The 17,509-nt window shown below is 35.0% G+C and overlaps 3 protein-coding genes across 3 annotated transcripts; 1 reads left to right on the top strand and 2 right to left on the bottom strand.

The window, feature by feature from the left end:
* The first annotated feature begins 986 nt into the window (after positions 1-986).
* LOC110695565 (U-box domain-containing protein 4-like) lies at positions 987-9,497 on the top strand. The gene is made up of 2 exons (XM_021872781.1): positions 987-2,320; positions 8,906-9,497. The coding sequence occupies exons 1-2, from the start codon at positions 1,322-1,324 to the stop codon at positions 8,969-8,971; spliced, it is 1,065 nt and encodes a 354-aa protein (XP_021728473.1). The 5' UTR covers positions 987-1,321; the 3' UTR covers positions 8,972-9,497.
* Positions 9,498-10,004: 507 nt separating this feature from the next.
* On the bottom strand, positions 10,005-11,030 carry LOC110695481. The gene has a single exon (XM_021872708.1). It carries the CDS (start codon positions 11,028-11,030, stop codon positions 10,005-10,007), a length of 1,026 nt encoding a protein of 341 aa, XP_021728400.1.
* Positions 11,030-16,570, bottom strand: LOC110695480. The gene is made up of 7 exons (XM_021872707.1): positions 16,063-16,570; positions 15,808-15,896; positions 15,323-15,667; positions 14,711-15,152; positions 14,259-14,641; positions 11,744-12,082; positions 11,030-11,476 (listed from the first exon to the last, which is right to left on the bottom strand). The coding sequence occupies exons 1-7, from the start codon at positions 16,568-16,570 to the stop codon at positions 11,030-11,032; spliced, it is 2,553 nt and encodes an 850-aa protein (XP_021728399.1).
* Positions 16,571-17,509: the final 939 nt, after the last annotated feature.

Raw genomic sequence — 17,509 nt, 5'->3', positions numbered from 1 at the left:
CGTGCCACGTCACCCTTGTGAGGGGAAAATGATTTGAATATATTTACCCTAGCCATGTGGACCAATGAGAGTGTGGCATGTGGTCACGCTAAAGAGAGTCCAAAGTAGTCCTACCAGAGCTTGACATGTGGCATGCAAATAGTAAAAGAAAATGATGATCTTCAAGACACATTCCTGAGGTTCCGCAAAACGGCGCAGCCCACCAAACATAGGTTATGTAAGGGCGCGATTTCCCATGGCCCTATAACTAGGAACGTTTACCACAATTTGGGAGCACGTTCATATGTTGCATCACAAACAGTTCTCTCGCATCAAACAAAACACCAGATCTCAAGATCCGAAAAGATACTTTTACTTTCCGCACATTTACTTCACTTTCACCATTTTTAACTTGGTCGTCGAAGGTAGAACTTTAAACCCTCAAAGCTTTCGTTTGTTTGCGTGTACAACCGAAGAGTAGCCAATCTTTGTGACGTAACTCTCCCGTAGGACTGTTGACACTGAAATTTTGTTAATTATTAGGTGTCAGATATATGTAAATAAGGAGATAAATATAAAAAAATATAAGATATTTATATAGAGAGTCGTAAAGTAAAAGATAATAATCTACGAGATCTCGAAGATAAATATCTTATATTTTTTTATATTTATCTCCTTATTTACATATATCTGACACCTAATAATTAACAAAATTTCAGTGTCAACAAGGACATCTTGCAAAAAAATGAAACATTTTTTATATATTAAATCGAGCATGTTCACGAGCTTTCGAGCTGAGCTTTGACTTGCTCGGCTTGGCTGGTAAAGGTTTCGAGCCAAACTCGAACTCAAGTCAAGCCTTCTCAAACCGAGCTTTGACCTAATTAAGCTCAAATAGTTTAGCTCATTCTCTTTATCACCACCAGTTGTAAGTACTTGTAACCTGTAAATTAAACACTTTTATCGGTTGTTTTGTTTTCACAAGAGTGAAAATGAAAATGGGCCAAAGTTTATGAGAGTCTCTGTACCAATTCCGCCCACGAGAAATAATATTGGTGGCCCCTTCTCCTTGCTTCACAATTCCCTGTACACAATGACCAAGTCTAGGTTCTTTTCCCCCAACTCTATTCTCTCTCCTCTCCTACTATATCTTCCAATCCAACCAAACCAACTTCTCGCAACCTCCCTCTTCTTCTCTCAACCTCCTTAACTTCCCAAACAACCCCATCAACTCCCACAATTCCCATTTCATGAGGTCCAATAACAGACACTTCTTCTAAACTTAACATTATTTTATCATTTAATATTCTCCAATTTTTCAAAACAATCCAGAATCAAACCAATGGAAACAGAGAAAATTCCGACGGGTTTCACCTACTTAGGCCGTAATTTCAGCGACCTTAACCTAAATGATAACTCTTCGTCTGCCTTTAGCGACTGCAATAGCGACAGATCCGGCGAATTCTCGTCAGCTACATCCGAAAGCCGTCGCAAACTCTGGCTTTCCTGCGCTAGTGCCGCCGATGATTTCTCCGATGAAATAATTCCTCATTTGGTTTCCGACTTGGAATCTTCCTCAGTCGATGATCAAAAACAAGCTGCCATGGAAATCCGTCTTTTAGCTAAGAATAAACCTGAAAACCGCCTTAAAATTGCCAGAGCTGGTGCCATCAAACCGCTAATTTCTCTTCTAAATTCCTCCGACCTTCAGCTTCAAGAATACGGCGTAACAGCAATTTTGAATCTATCTCTTTGTGACGAGAATAAAGATCATATTACATCATCCGGTGCAATCAAACCGTTGGTTCGAGCCCTAAAGATTGGGACATCAACGGCGAGAGAAAACGCCGCGTGTGCGCTTCTTAGGCTATCACAGGTCGACGAGAACAAGTCATTGATCGGACGGTCAGGAGCAATTCCAGCTTTAGTAGATCTATTAGAAAATGGTGGAATTAGAGCTAAAAAGGATGCATCAACTGCACTTTACTCTTTATGTTCCGTAAAAGAAAACAAGATCAGGGCCGTTGAAGCGGGTATCATGAAACCGTTGATTGAATTGATGGCGGATTTTGGGTCCCACATGGTGGATAAATCGGCTTTTGTATTGAGCTTACTGGTGTCGTTGCCGGAGGCGAGATCAGCGTTGGTGGATGAGGAGGGGATTCCGGTATTGGTAGAAATAGTTGAGGTTGGGTCTCATAGACAAAAGGAGATTGCGGCCGCGATTTTGCTGCAATTATGTGAAGACAGTGTTGTGTATAGGACTATGGTGGCGCGTGAAGGTGCAATTCCGCCGTTGGTTGCCTTGTCTCAGTCGGGTACTAGCCGGGCCAAGAGAAAGGTTAGTTCTTGTTATCTATTTATTGCCTTACTATTTTATTGTTGCACATTTTAGATATTTGCTTAAATCAAATATGAGTGATGCAACTTGCCAAATTCAAATCAATTTTGTTATTATTATTGTTTTTTTTTAAAATATGATTTTGCATTGTTAGTTTGTTACATATATTGTTTGTTGAAATGTAAACCATTTTTAAATTTTATCATTCATTCGATTAATTCTTAACCATTTGAAAAAAACGGAAAATTAAAATAAATTTCTAGTTACAAATTTATAAGGGAGATTGTTTTGTTTTTGTGTAGTTGTGTATAAATAATACAAGAGTATTAGAATCTACGAAGTAATAGTTATTTGCCGCCCATTGCCGAAATTCTTAAATATATATAATGAGCTTACTGGTTTTTTTTTGAAGGAATTATATGTATTCAATCTTGGTATATTTATTGCTGGATGTTAAGAATGAACTATCTTTGAAAAAGTCCTAGATTTGGACCAGCAGTGTTCAGAGAATTTAATAAAGAAATGTACTTCACAAATTTTCGTTAAGGGTTGTTTTGTTTTGAAATTTTTTAAGTATTTGCTCATCAAATAATTGTTTGAAATATTTGCACGTCCTTATGGGATGATTATGTTAGTTGCCTTTTGAACTCTTGGTAGGTTTTACAGTTACATTAAATTTTAATTTGTTAGACTTTTTCGGTACTTTGTACTTTAAGCTGAGTGAACTGTTTGAACCAAATTATTTATGAAAGGAGGAATTTAGAAACTAAAGTGAAATGAAATTAAGCCAAAGAAAGCAGGTCTCGATTTTTTTAGATTCTAAATAAGATGTCAATTCAATTGAACCAAAATTCTATGTATTTACTGAGCACAACTATTTTCAATCTAATTAGTACTGTAGTAGCTGGCGCATTTAGGTATGAGTGTATGATTATCTGTTTCAATTTCAGACTATCATTATAATGGTCTTTACCTTTCAAAGTACAAAGTAATACCTTGTCAAAAAAAAAATAATAATAATAATAATACAATAACCATTTCTATTTTTTTTTTTTTTGACAAAATTTGATATTATCACTATTTTCAAAATTAAAATGAGTTCTTGTGGTTTGTATATCAATATGATTTTTAAATTCTAAATTTTTACAATTTTGGCCTTTTTCTTTTTAAATTTATTTTTGCGTATTAAAATAATGAAAGGCATTGATGTTGGAAATATACAATTGTATAGTGGGGTAAAGAGGAAAGACAAATGGTATTGTCAGAGCATCTCCAATGATTTAATAGTAAGGACTTGCTTGCAGTATTAAAAAATTCCTAACTACATGCTTATTAGAGAACAAAAAATGAAGCAACATGCTAACAATTGTAGCTCAAACAAACTACATGCCTGATTGAAAAAATAGACAAATAAACTCCACCCATATTGTAATAAGTGTATAATTATTTATTTATTTTTTACAAACTAAAAGATGTTGTAGCTTATCATTGGAACACTTTATTACTAAAAAGTATTGTAGCGTAAAAATTAATGTGGAAAAGCAAGCTACGCAACATTGTATCTTGCCATTGGAGATGGTAACTTATTACCTCCGTTTTTATTAGCTGACACGTTTTGACTTTAGCACTATTCACACACCTCCTCTTGACTATGTTTTGTGATTTATATGTAAGAAAAAATATAGTAAAGTGAGATCTTATTAGATTCGAAATAATGTATATTTTTTCAAAATATCAACATTTTATAATTTTTTACTTATCAATAATTAAAGATATTAATGATTTAATTTGTACATTGTCAAATGAGATATTAATGATTTAATTTGTTCATTATCAAACGTGATTAAAAAATGTGTCAAGTAAAGAAAAAATGATGAAGTATAATGATAAAAAAAATAAATATAGAAGTATACTGAAAAAGAAGACAGAAAAGTAAGAAAGGAAAGAGACAGTGAGTAAATAAGTAGGAACTCTTGAGTCATGTTCGTGGAAATTTGAGGTGGAGGCTTTAGTATCACTACGCCGTTGTATTATTTGCTAGAAATACGGAGAAATCCTTGTCATTTTGTCAGTTTTCACCAAATCTAAAGAGATTTCTTACCTACCATACAAATCCAAGCGGACGCCTATTTCATCACTCATCTCGCATTACTTTCTGGATTTAAAAGTAAACTCCTATTTACCTTTTTTTTTTTTTTTTTTAAACGGAGATATTCTTACAATAATATTGACAATAATAAAAATTTATATATACTTATTACAATTAATAAACATTAGACTACGGACTAGTGTTTTAGTTTTATATGTTTGCAAGAAAACATGGTTAAGTTCGTCAAAAAAGAAAAGAAAATATAGTTATGATTGTAACAATAATAAAAAAAGAAAAATTGACAAAAATAATCTCAACTTTGCCTCATTCGTCCAAAATAATCCCAATTTCAATTATTTTTTAATAATTCAAACTTTAGTATCAATTTGCTTTTAATAGTCCCAAGTGAATTCTAACCTGTTGAGCATGTAATTTTTTTTTTTAAAAGTTTAATTTTTTTTTTAAAAAGTTTAATGTACATGTGTGATGTGTCACTACATGATTGGTGAGAAAAAGTTAAAATTTCATTTGGTGCCTAATTAACACTTAATTAATAATCTTAACTTCCTATTTAAAAAAATCTAATTTCCTAAAAAAAAAAAAAAAACTAATAAAAAAAACAACACTACCAGCGCCACCACCGCCCCCAAACCCATCAACCGCATCGCCCCGTCAACCACACCGCCCCAAGATCCACTCCCCTGTACGCCCCCGCCGTCGACCTTCCCACTAAACCACCAAAGACCCACCAGGAAACACGAAACCCCCTCCCTTACCCCCAAATTTTTTTTTAAAAAACCCCTTTTTCGACGCTCAAATCGCCCATCGCTCCTCCCCCAACCCTCAAAACCTCTATTCGCTAAGGTTCCGAGGGTGGGAAAGGTGGAATTTGGGGATTTTTGCGATGGAAAAGGTTTTTTCTAGGGATTTCGAGGATGTGGGATTTTGGGGTTTTGGTGTGTTGGAAAGGAAGGCGGATTGTTGCCGGCGCGTGGGAGGGGTGGGGGTCATGAGTTGCGCGGGAGTGTGCTGCCGGAGGGTGACTGCAGCTGCTGGGATGGCTGGAGCTTCTAGGGAGGGGTGGTGGGTTTTAGTTGATTAATTGAAGTTTTTTTAATTTTAACTTTTGTTTTATTTATTACTTTTTTGTTTAATTATCTTTTTGACCAATCCCGTTTTGACACGTGTTTGATAACTTGTCATAACAAGTTTTATAACCGGTTGGGACCATTAAAAACAAACTGATATTAAAGTTCGAATTATTAAAAAATAATCGAAAGGTGGGATAATTTTGGTCGAATGAGACAAAGTTGAGATTATTCTTGTCAATTTATCCTAAAAAAATATATATATTGATATACAAACCACAAGCAATAGCCGTATATTAACATATTGTAGTAGTAATGTGTCTTTTCTAATTCTGCTTGCTCCATAAGTTAGACCAACTTGCTTCTACAATACTGTAGTATTTTATAATTACATTATTTTTTTTGTATTTAAAAATAAGGACTAATTTTGGTTTTTCTCTTAATGTTTTTGTAGTCTTATACAATATGAAATAGATAGAACTCTAGAGAACGAAGGAAGTATACCATTAATTACGGCCTTAGTGATAAGTCAACCTATGAAATTTATTAGGTATAAATTTGTCAAGGTATGGGTTTATACATGGTTATAAATAGTGGGCATAATTCAAATTAAAATTCTTGTGATTTTTGCAAATCTTGGAGAGTGGACTAGTCACCATACTACACCTCTGCCGTAGCTTTGATCTCAAGTATTCCATATGGAAGGCACGTTTGATGCCATTTGTGAAATACTCCGTATTTATTTGCTTTTTCTTTTGGCCATCAAAAATTGTTCTCGTTTAAAAATAAATAATTTTAAAATAAGACTATTGACTACTCATGATACATAGGAATCTGGCTTACTTTAAAAAAAAATTGTTTTTTTTTTTTTATTAATAGTGAAACATTGTAGATAGAGAACTAGGACCTTTACTGAGTGGTTGATATTTAACACGTGTTTTTCAATTATTTTGGGGAAAATTAGTGGGATCTCCTATTTACATAACTTACCAAATTCCATTGTTCTCGTCACCCCAACTTTCTACGGGGGCACAATGTTTTTGGTGAATTTAAAAAAATGATATTGTAATATTAAAAATTGATTAAAAAAAGATGATAACAAACCAAAAGAAATAGAAAGTTCAATAAAAAAAAAAGTTGAATAGAAATAGTTGTATATGCTATGAAGTATTATAAGATTGGAAGAGTTTTGTTAGTTAATAGTTAATAGAAAATTATTTAATGTCGTGCTTGTATGATAGATGTAGAGGCAATTTTAGAAAGACGCATACGAAGGGGTCAGCTTTTATTTAAGAATGAAGAGAGCAAGCTTCATATAAGGAACTTCCTCATTTGTGGCTCATTCACCTTTTTTTTTTTTTTTTTTTTTTTTTTTTTTTTTTTTTTCACCATACACCTATTTTTAGAGTGTACACCACTTTTAAAGAGGATGATAGTATACTGAATTATGTTCTAAAACTAGAAGTTGGATTCGTTTGGCATCACTGTGATTTTTTAGTTTTTATTTTTTATTTTTTATTTTTTTGTTATTCAAAATCATATGATATATGTCATACAATGAATTAAAAATTACTTAAACTTATTATGATTATGATAATTTTAAAAACTGACAAGAGAAAAGTGAAAACATCTTTTTTCTAGTATCCTATTTTTGGTTTTACTTTTCAAAAAAATTGAAAATTAAAAACAAAAAAAATGCCAACCAAACTATTCTTTATCAAATCATAACGTAAGGATTCGTTGTATTTTAATTAGTTGGGTTTGTAAACTTATTGTTTTATACTCTTTGAGACAAATAATGATGCATGTTATGCGAGTAATGTGACTTATTCTTCTAATGCTTCCTTTTGTCTTTTGTCCTACATTATAAATGGGGCAGCTTTTTTTTTTTAAATTCCATTTTATGATGGAAACTATTTTAATACTACCAACTTTTAATTGTTTTTTTAACATTGTCACTTTTGGATTAGCTTGTTTAACTTGGTTTAATTTTTGGGAAAATTTATTACTATTGTACATTTGTACCCTCTTATCCCACAGTATTTACACATTTATATTCACCCTCTCTTACTAATATCACGTTCTTTTCTCACTCAATTACTTTTTCTTTCTTACTTGCACTTCCCACATCAATATACTCTTCAATTCATGTATACTCTTGAAAATAATACGCCTCAAGATTAGACATGGATATTGAACACTACTACACGTCTACACCCGATTTAGAGTATTGATTTCCTTATGAAAAATCACTAATAGACAATTAAAGGCTTGTTTGGCATCAGTTTTGGTTTTAAGTTTTCTGTTTTTTTGAAAATTAAAAACCAAAAACAGGAAACAAGAAAAATGTGTTTCCACTTTTCTGTTGTCAGTTTTCAAAATTATCATAATTTTAACAAGTTTATATAATTTTTGATTCATTATGGGACACATATCATATACTTTTAGAAAACAAAAAACCAAAAAACAAAAAACCATAGCGGTGCCAAACGAACCCTAAGGATTTTGTTTAAGCAAAATATAAACTACTCCCTCCGTTTCAATATGATAGTCCCATATAGAATCAATCGTATAAAATAAGAAAAGGGGAATATTTGGAATCTAGCATTAAAGTAAAGAACAATTCACAAATAGTTTTACCTTATTTAATTTTTTTTGAATTTTTTAGGAAAGCATTAGCCATAATTGCATAAATCATGGGAGTAATTTCTTTACTTAGAGTGATTTCATTAATTCACAATCAATTAATCTAAGCAATCAGAATTTATTATGTATAAAATAGGAAATAAAAACTAAGTTAAAAGTAGAATACATTCAATATGGGTAGATCTTTTTGAAACGCCTAAAATAGTATATGGGACTAACAAATTGAAACGGAGAGAGTATTATTATAATTATGTATAGTATTTATGAGGGAATAAAATTATACAGTACTTTCCATGTTTGCATAAACCATAATACTCATAATTATGAAAGAATAATTTCAATAGATCTAATAACCATTATTCTTTAATTTTTGTCAGGTATTTTGTTACAAATATTCATACAATTATTAAACTTTTCCAAGGAAAATCATTATGGAGGTTTTTAAAAAAATTATGGAATACCAATTATAAAGTAACAAACTAACTATTAACAACTCAATTAATGTGAGATGTCGGAGATTATTACAATATGCTATATAATGTAGTTTGGCATAACTACTTGACCAATCAACCTGTCTTCTTTTAAGCATAAATTATTGGGTGTCAATGTGAAATGAACCTTTCCACATCGAAGAGGTAGGGGACACTATTATTTAGCGGATATAATGTATCTATGAATGTTATCTTGCTGTTTTATTTTGGCTTTCCCTATTTGTTGGATGTTAGTTTTGTGACCCTGATGTTGCTGTTGATTGTGGGACAGGCGGAGACATTGATTGAGCTTCTACGGCAACCAAGATCCGGCAACGCCGCTGCCAGAGACACTTGATTGTGTCAGTCCATTCTGTCCCACATGCCCTGCGGCCTCCGTACCCACCTTTTATATTCTCTTTTTTTACTATTATATTTCTCTCCTCTCCTCTCGCCCCCCCCCCCCTTTTTAACGTGTTCGTGGCTGAGAGAGTGTGTGTGTGTATGTGTGTGTCTACCTGATGCCATATATAGGGGCTTAACCTCCTTTTACCGAGGGGTCCTGTTTTCTAATCAGGTGATGGGAACTTGTCAAAAAGGAGTCTAGCTAGGGTTTGTGCTCAAATGCGCGAAGTATATACGCTTGTAAAAGTTGTTTTGGATCGTTGAAGTATTATATATAATCAATAGCTTGTCTCTTAGAAGGGGCGAGATTAGAAAAAAGAAGAAAATGAATACTATAGAAGAAAGAAAGTTTAGTGGAAAGAAAAAAAAATTACCGTGTAAATAGTTTGATTTCAGGTTTGTAAAGAGAAACAAATGAGCAAAGAAATTATGAGAGATGTTGGAGTCTCCTTTTCTTTAACTTAATTTGGGTTTATCAATGTTTCCTATGTTGGGTAACATTTTTGTTTTATTAAATGAATGGGTGTTTCAATTTGGCATTTCCATTAAAAAAAGTTGGCAGCTTCCCGCAACTAGTAACCTTTTTTAAATAATCTCCCTAATCCCCCTTAGCTATAGACAAGGGAAGATTAGGTACTTCCATCATTTGTTAATTAAAAGCAAATGTTATCAGATAACAAAGTACTGTCTGCCTTTATAATGAGATTAACTTGCAGAAAAGGAACTTTATTAATGTTGGCTTTATCACTAATTTTTTCTTTTAGCCTTTTTTTTTTTAAAAGAAAAATAACTTTTGCTACGAATTTTTTTTTTTTTTTTTTTTTTACAAAGAGAACTACCAAAAAGACAAAGCTTAAAAAGTAAAATAAAGCAAATCTCTACGCCTTGGATCAGCCACCTGAAACCTTGAAACCTTTCAGATATGACAAGTAGAAAAGGAAGAGACAAACTCCCAGATTCCCTGAACGAGCCAGATCACCGAAATATCAGTAGAACCAAGACCCATAAGTAGCCGCGGAATAATTGCCTTGATGCCAGGCACCATAAAAAAGACAAAAAGACTGGAGAGCATGCCTAAGGCCAAAAAGACAAGCTTGCAATTCTGAGTGGAGCGCAGAAGCAGCCATACAAGCCCTGGCCCCACCTCCAATGGACTGGAAGGAAGAGGTATCCCAAAAACACCACCCTATTCCTGCATTATAATTGCCTTGATCCCAGGCACCATCAAAGTGCATAATAACTATGTCAGGCACATTGGGATTACCCCGCAAAACCTGACTCACAAAAGGGTAAGAAAAGCCCAGGGGAATATCATTAAGGGAATCAGAAAAATCACGAGCCTTACCACTTTTGTCCCACCAGTCACGGGCGATATGCAAAATGGAATCAGGAGAGTAGACTGTTGATCTAAACCTAACACTATTCCTGGTAAGCCAAATGGCCCAACAAATCCCAAAGAAACGATCTAAAGCAGACCAATTCTTTGTTGTCACATATCTAGAGATGACAGCCGAAAACGAGACTAGAAAAGAAAGAGGAGCCTCAGGCTTAGGAAGAGACTCCCAAGAAAAGGAATCCCATAAATGGCGGGAAAGAGGGCAATCCCGAAAAAGGTAACCCACTGACTCCGAAGAAACATGGCAAAAAACACAAGTGGAATTAATGGGAATACCTTTCAATTTCAGAAGGTCTGCCACAGGAAGAGAACTATATAAAACCTTCCAAGCTAGCATTTTCCATTTAGGAAGGATAGGCAAACCCCAAAAACGTTTCCAACACCACGAAGCAGGCGAAGAGTGTAGGAGATTGAAATGCTGAATAAGAAAACCAGTGTAAGCAGTTTTAGTCAAGAAAGACCCATCCCGGGTGTACTTCCAGTAAACAAAATCGTCAATGTTCCGTAGCGGGCGTTCGAAACTAAGAATCGCCGAAGCAACAGAATTAGGGAACAAATGACGAATCAAAGAAGTATTCCAAGCGCCAGAATCAGGTAAAAGTAGATCAGAAACCATCAAAGGACGAGTCTCTTCAGGAATACAATCCTTAAAACAACCTCAACCTTAGGATCCCAACTGTCCTGTAAAATGCTGACTTTATCACCCGACCCAATCTTCCAAGCTAGCCCCGAAGATAAAGCTAACCCTCCCTCCTGTAGACCACAGCTGCCCCAAGAAGGATGAGGACAGGTAACAGAAGGTCTTGAAGACAATAAAATAGCATACTTAGCTTTGAGAACCCGAGATGCCAAAAGATGGGGGTTAAGTCGTAGACGCCAAGATTGCTTAGCAAGCAAGGCCAGATTAAAGGACAGCAGATAACGAATACCCAAACCCCCTAAACCCTTCAGAAGGTACATTAGTGCAAGAGAAGTCAAAGCCAGACCCCTAGAATCTTTGTTCGATTTCCACCAAAACCGAGTAAGAAGAGAATCAACCCGATCACAAATAGTCGCAGGAACCTTAAAAACAGAAAGAACATGGTTGAAAGAAGCAACCAGAACCGAATTAATAATGACCAGTTTTGCAGCCGTCGATAAGTGGAGAGAAGCAAAAGAAGAAAGCTTACGAACCACCTTGTCAATCATAAACTAAAAGTCTTTACATTTCGCACGGCCCAAATCCACAGGAAGACCTAAGTACTCACCAATAGAAGGACGTCATTGCATTCTGAGGCTAGCAGATAAATAGTCTCGGAAATCCGCAGGAGTGTTGGAACTGAAACTGACAAAGGACTTTTGTATATTAATCATCTGCCCCGAGATCGAGCAGAAATCATTTGTGACCGAAAGAATCTGGTCACATGATGAAGGAGAAACTTTAAAAAATAACAATGCATCATCCGCAAAGAAAAGATGAGAAACAGAAGGGGCCCGCCGTGACACACGTAAACCCTGGAACAAGCCTTTCTTTTCATCTTGACGAAGCATCAAAGAGAAAACTTCCATACATAAGACAAACAAGTAAGGAGATAGCGGGTCTCCTTGACGCAGACCACATTTAGGAAGAAAAGCCTGAGAAGGAGAGCCATTAACCAGGATTTGGTAAGAGACCGTCGTAACACATTGCTGCAGGATATGGACCCAGTAGGGAGGAAAACCAAATCGACGGAAAACATCTGTACACACCTAAATGTGTCTCCCCAAAACCAAACCCATTGATGAATACCTTTCATGTCATTTGATTATTGAACGAAGCGAAAGTGTGAAAAGTCTAGTGATGAGGATGTTTTTAATTTATTAAAATATCTCTTCTTTTTGTTTTTGAAAATATTTCTTTTCTTACCCTATTTTTGAAAAACGTGAATTCTAGTTTAGTTTAGTCCATGATATGGGTCCAATAATAGTGTAAATGGATGGGGCTTGAAAAGACAGTTCCAACGATATATTATAAGCCCAATTTCGATGAATAATGAGGAAGTTATGGCCAAAATACTAAATTGTGCTCGAACCGGATCTTACCTACGACCCAATGATCATGTGGAGGGTCCAAAGGTCTAATCTTATTCTTAAACTAATTAGGATTAATTAGAAGCTTCTATAAGTTTCTAAAAGATCTTAATTATCTTTTTTGAAAAGATAAGATTAAAGAATTTGAGTTAAATAAAACTTTCCTTTTTCTTAAATCCTAATTCTATTCGAATTTAAAGATGTTCAAAGACAGTCATATTTTATTTTCGTGCATCATAATATTTATCCAAATTTTATATGGTTGGATAGATCTTGAAATTATCTTTCCAATTGTATATTATAATATTAAATCCGAGCTATAACGAAAAAGATATGAATGAGATATGAAACTCTATTCAAAACTGACACCGTTCTACTATTTCAGCCATATCTCTACAAAATATTTTAATCTGATTTTGATTGGGTTGAAAATTAGAATTCAAGATCTTTCCAACGACATATTATATGCCTTATTTGGACTTCTGTATCAAAAGATATGAGAAAAACAAAATCCGTAAAAACTATTGTCCATCGAGTTCTATTTCGATTCGAATTCGGATTCTTTTCTTTATTTTTCGACTCTCTTTTTTCCCTATAAATAGAGGTCATATCTCCTTTTTTTAAATCATCAACTCTCATCAAGAATTTCTTGATTCCCTCTCTCTTTCTATCCTAGCCTTTTACAAACACAATTCCTCATACATTAGCACTAGACACACCTAGCCAAGTTCGAAGTTGCCTTCGCCCTAGACGTGAAAGGTTTTAATTTCTGAGGGTTTGGTCCCAAATCTCTATTTCAATTATTTAATTTAATTGTTGTTTATTATTTTCCTTGAAGTTACTAACGTGTGTATTTTGTTATTAGAAAGAGATACGAGGCATCCAAGTAAGTACTTTAATTGATTTATTGTTGTTATGATATAGAAATCATGTCTAGGCTGTTATTTTGATTCCTAATATCACGTTAGGATGTTTTTCTTAATTTGATGTTTAGAATGACAACAATAAGTTCCTAGTATCATGTTTAGGGTAAAGAATAAGTTCCCTAAATCAAGCATGATTTCTATGATGTCTTTGATTTTCTTTCCTAATAGCATGTTAGTATCATGTTAGGGCTAAAGTTTTGATTTTTATTGTTTAGTGACATGATAGGGTTTATTATTAATCTTGTAAGTATCATGCCTAGGATCTTGCTATTATTATGCTTTAACATGTTAATTATGATTTTGATTATTTTGGTTATAATTTTGATTATTATGATTATTATTATGTTGCATGATATATTTATTGTTATTGCTTGATCACACCTTTTATGCATGTTTAAAGGGTATTTGTACTTGTAATCACGCTTAATAAGATAATTAATAATCTTGTTTAGGGTTAATTTGATTATAATTCAAGTGATCGCCAATAATATATTTATTTGTGCATTAATATTCAACCAACATAGATAAACAGGTTTAGGGTTAATCCTAATGATTGTATGTTAGTCAGAAAGCGCACATGAATACGATCAGAATAAAGTAGAGGCCTATTATTAGGGCAGGTTCAATCTCTTTTAGGTTGGATTTGTACGTTCATCCCCGAAATACCAGTCATGGTTCCAGACCTATTGGAGTTAACGATCTCCTGGATTGTTAAGGGGTGTAACATTCACCTCGTGAACGGTTTACAAGTTCCTAAAACTTGTTGGCGACTCTTTTGCTCTATCTTCTTTCCCTTTGGACGCCACCGTACTTTAGTGTATGATCACAGTGGGGTTCAAGTTTGGGGTAATGCTTGAAATAATCCCTACAACATCCGATAAGAAATCCCAGTTAACCCTATCATAAGCTTTGTTCATGTCAAGTTTCAAGGCAGCCGAACACAGCTTGGAGGAGGAGGTGGACATGTACCAAAGCAACTCATGAGCCAAGAGACCATTATCCACCATTAATCTTCCTGGAACAAAGGCATTTTGATATTCCGAAATCAAGGATGGTAAAACACGACGGAGCCGAGTCGTAAGACACTTCGCAATACATTTGTAAAGCACATTACACAACCCAATTGGTCCGAATTGGGACGGAGATTCTGGATGACCAATCTTCGGAAGAAGAACCAAAAGGGTACGATTCCACTCCTTTAATAAGTATCCATGAGCAAAGAAGAACCTAACAGCCTCAATGATCTCAGAACCTACCACCACCTAGTGAGACCTGAAAAAACCAGAAGTAAACCTATCTTGATTCGGTGATTTATCCGAACCAATATGGAACATAACATCCTTAATTTCCAATGAAGAAAAAGGAGTCATTAGAAACTGATAATCTGCATGTGATAGAGTAGGAATTTCCAATTCCTCCCAGTTAACAGGACTAGGAATAGGAGAAGTATCCTGACAATTATAGAGTAAAGAGAAATGCCTGAATAAGAGTTCAGAAATTTTTTGTTGATCTGAGACCCAAGCACCGTTGTCGTTCTTTAAACTCATGATCTTGTTCCGACGTCGACGAGCTTGAACAAAACGGAAAAGAAGACCTGAATGAGATTCTCCTAAAGCATCCAAACGAGTCTTACACCTTTGTTTCCAGAACAAGAAAGCAGCCTGTGCCCGAGACAACCGATCCTCTCGAACCAGTAAAAGATCACCTCGAGCTTGATCATTCTGCAAATCAGAAGAACCTGAACTCAACGAACTGTAAAGATCCTGCCAATGTAACAAACATTGCTTAACACTCTCCAGTTTACGAGAAATGGAGAAAATCTGGGACCCCAGGCGGGAGGTCCGCCACTGAGACTGGACCAAAACGGAAACTTCTTTTAAGCCCAAACACCAGTTTTCAATCTTATACGGACGCTTCTTGAAATTAGGTAGACCCGATTCCCAAAAATAATAGCAACATGATCCGAGAACAGTATCGGTTGATGGTAAATAGAAGCCTCAGGATGTCGATCCATCCAGGAAGAAGTAGCAAGCCCTTTATCTAGCCTCTCAAAGGTAGGATTTAGGACTTGGCCATTAGTCCAAGTAAAGTGAGGACCAAAGAAAGAAATATCCATCAATTGCGAATTAAGTTTCCATTCTATAAAATCATGCCGTCCAGGAATTACAGAAGAGCCTCCCACTTTATCACTAAAATACTCAACTTGGTTAAAATCCCCTAAAATAACTGCATTTGGAACTTCAATTAAAATTGAAGAAATTTCCTCCCAAACCGAGAACTACGAAAAGAAATATGAGGCGAACCATACACAAATATGATATATTTTATTACTTGACCAGGAACTTCCTCTTTGCAAAAAATAACATGAGAAGAAATTGAGATAGGCCTAACAACTACGGGAGCAAACCAAAAAACTACCAATCCCCCGCTAAGGCCTAAAGCATCCACTCCACAGAAACCATCAAAGTTAACTAAGGATAACTTATTCATAGCTACATTTGCAGAAACTAAGGTTTCCATCAGAAACATAATATCTACATCAAAAGAGCGGACTAGGGAAGCGACATATGGAACTTTAAGGGAGTCCGCCGTACCAAGACCCCTACAATTCCACGCCGCTATGTTCAAATCTGACCTGGTGGCTCGTTTTGGGCAGCCACCATGCCCTCAGACCCCTGCAGGTAGAACCAGAAGATGAAGAGCCTTCATCGCTGCATTTACGCTTCTTAAAAGGCTTTAGAAAGGAGAGGCAAGTAGACCCCGCATCTGAAATTGGAGGTTGAACCATAGGAGATGCCGGAGTAGAAGAACGACGCTTACACGGGCACACTACCTTAACCCATTTCCAAACTTTGTCTCCTTTCTTGCTCAATTTCAAGGTAAGCGGCTTCGTCCCCTGTCCAATATCCTGAATAGGGGGAGTTGAAGTAGCAGACGCCGGGGAACCCGGAGAAGGAGGCACTGACGCTGGCGGGGAACACTCCATAGGAGTTAGTTCATCATTCTCAAGACCCGAAACATCACTTGGAATTTGATAGTCATGAAGCAGAAGAGATGTAGCCTGAGAATCTTGAGAAAATGCGAATCCATCAGTTGAGGAATCATCCAAATAACCGGAGTCCTCCGAATTATACGTTGGGAAAGAGGCTGCCAATGACGGCGACGGTGAAGGAATAGACATCGGAGTAGCTTCCGGTTGAGGAGATAGAGTAGACTAGAGCCAGTTACTAGGACCCGCCCCAAAAGGATCCGGGAAAACCGACCCTGAGGGGCCCAGAGGGGGAGGCGAAATCCGGCTCACTGCCACGACGGTAGAACAGAGGTTCCATAAACCTGGTACGGGTCAGATCACAAGCTGATCCAGTTTTTTTTTTTTTTTTTTCTTTTTTTTTCTTTTTTTCTTTTTTTTCTTTTTATTATTATTATTATTATTTGCTACGAAAGTTGAAAGAGACAAATGGTTACAAATGAAATTTGTCAAAAATAAGGAAATTTTGTGGAGAAGTACCAATTAAAGCTCGTGTGGGAAACAACTACTTTTAATTTTTTATTTGTTTTTATAAAAGAACTAGTCCAAAGTTGTAAAAAGTTTAACTACCACTATCACTCTAATAATCTATAACTATACTAAAACAGAGAGCACTCGGAAAAGAAGCTCCACGTGTCACCTTCACAAACCATATTTTCCCGCTATTTTTCCGCTATCTTAAATAAAGAAATTATTCACTAAATAATCAAAGACATTCTATTTTCTTTAAATATTACGCATAATATGTATATATATATTATTTACTTGGCAAAATTGGTACGTCAATCTATACTTGGCAAATAATCTCTAAAAGTTTATGATTATATCTTATTACATGTATGTGAAAAGGTAGAAAATCGCAAAATAATATTCATTCAAAATAATATAGTAGAATATGTGGAATATATTAAGTAAAATAATATAGTGGAATATGTGAAATATATTAAGAATATTCACAAAGATTGTATAGTAAGAATCATATGTTACGAAATATAGTAAGAATCATATAGTAAGAATCATATAGATTTTGAAGTAATAATATTCGCAAAATATATTAAGAATCATATGTTACGAATATAATGGAATATGTGG

This window comes from Chenopodium quinoa, unplaced genomic scaffold, assembly GCF_001683475.1.
Source record: "Chenopodium quinoa cultivar QQ74 unplaced genomic scaffold, ASM168347v1, whole genome shotgun sequence".
Taxonomy (NCBI): domain Eukaryota; kingdom Viridiplantae; phylum Streptophyta; class Magnoliopsida; order Caryophyllales; family Amaranthaceae; genus Chenopodium; species Chenopodium quinoa.
This window is presented reverse-complemented; position numbering and strand designations above follow the sequence as displayed.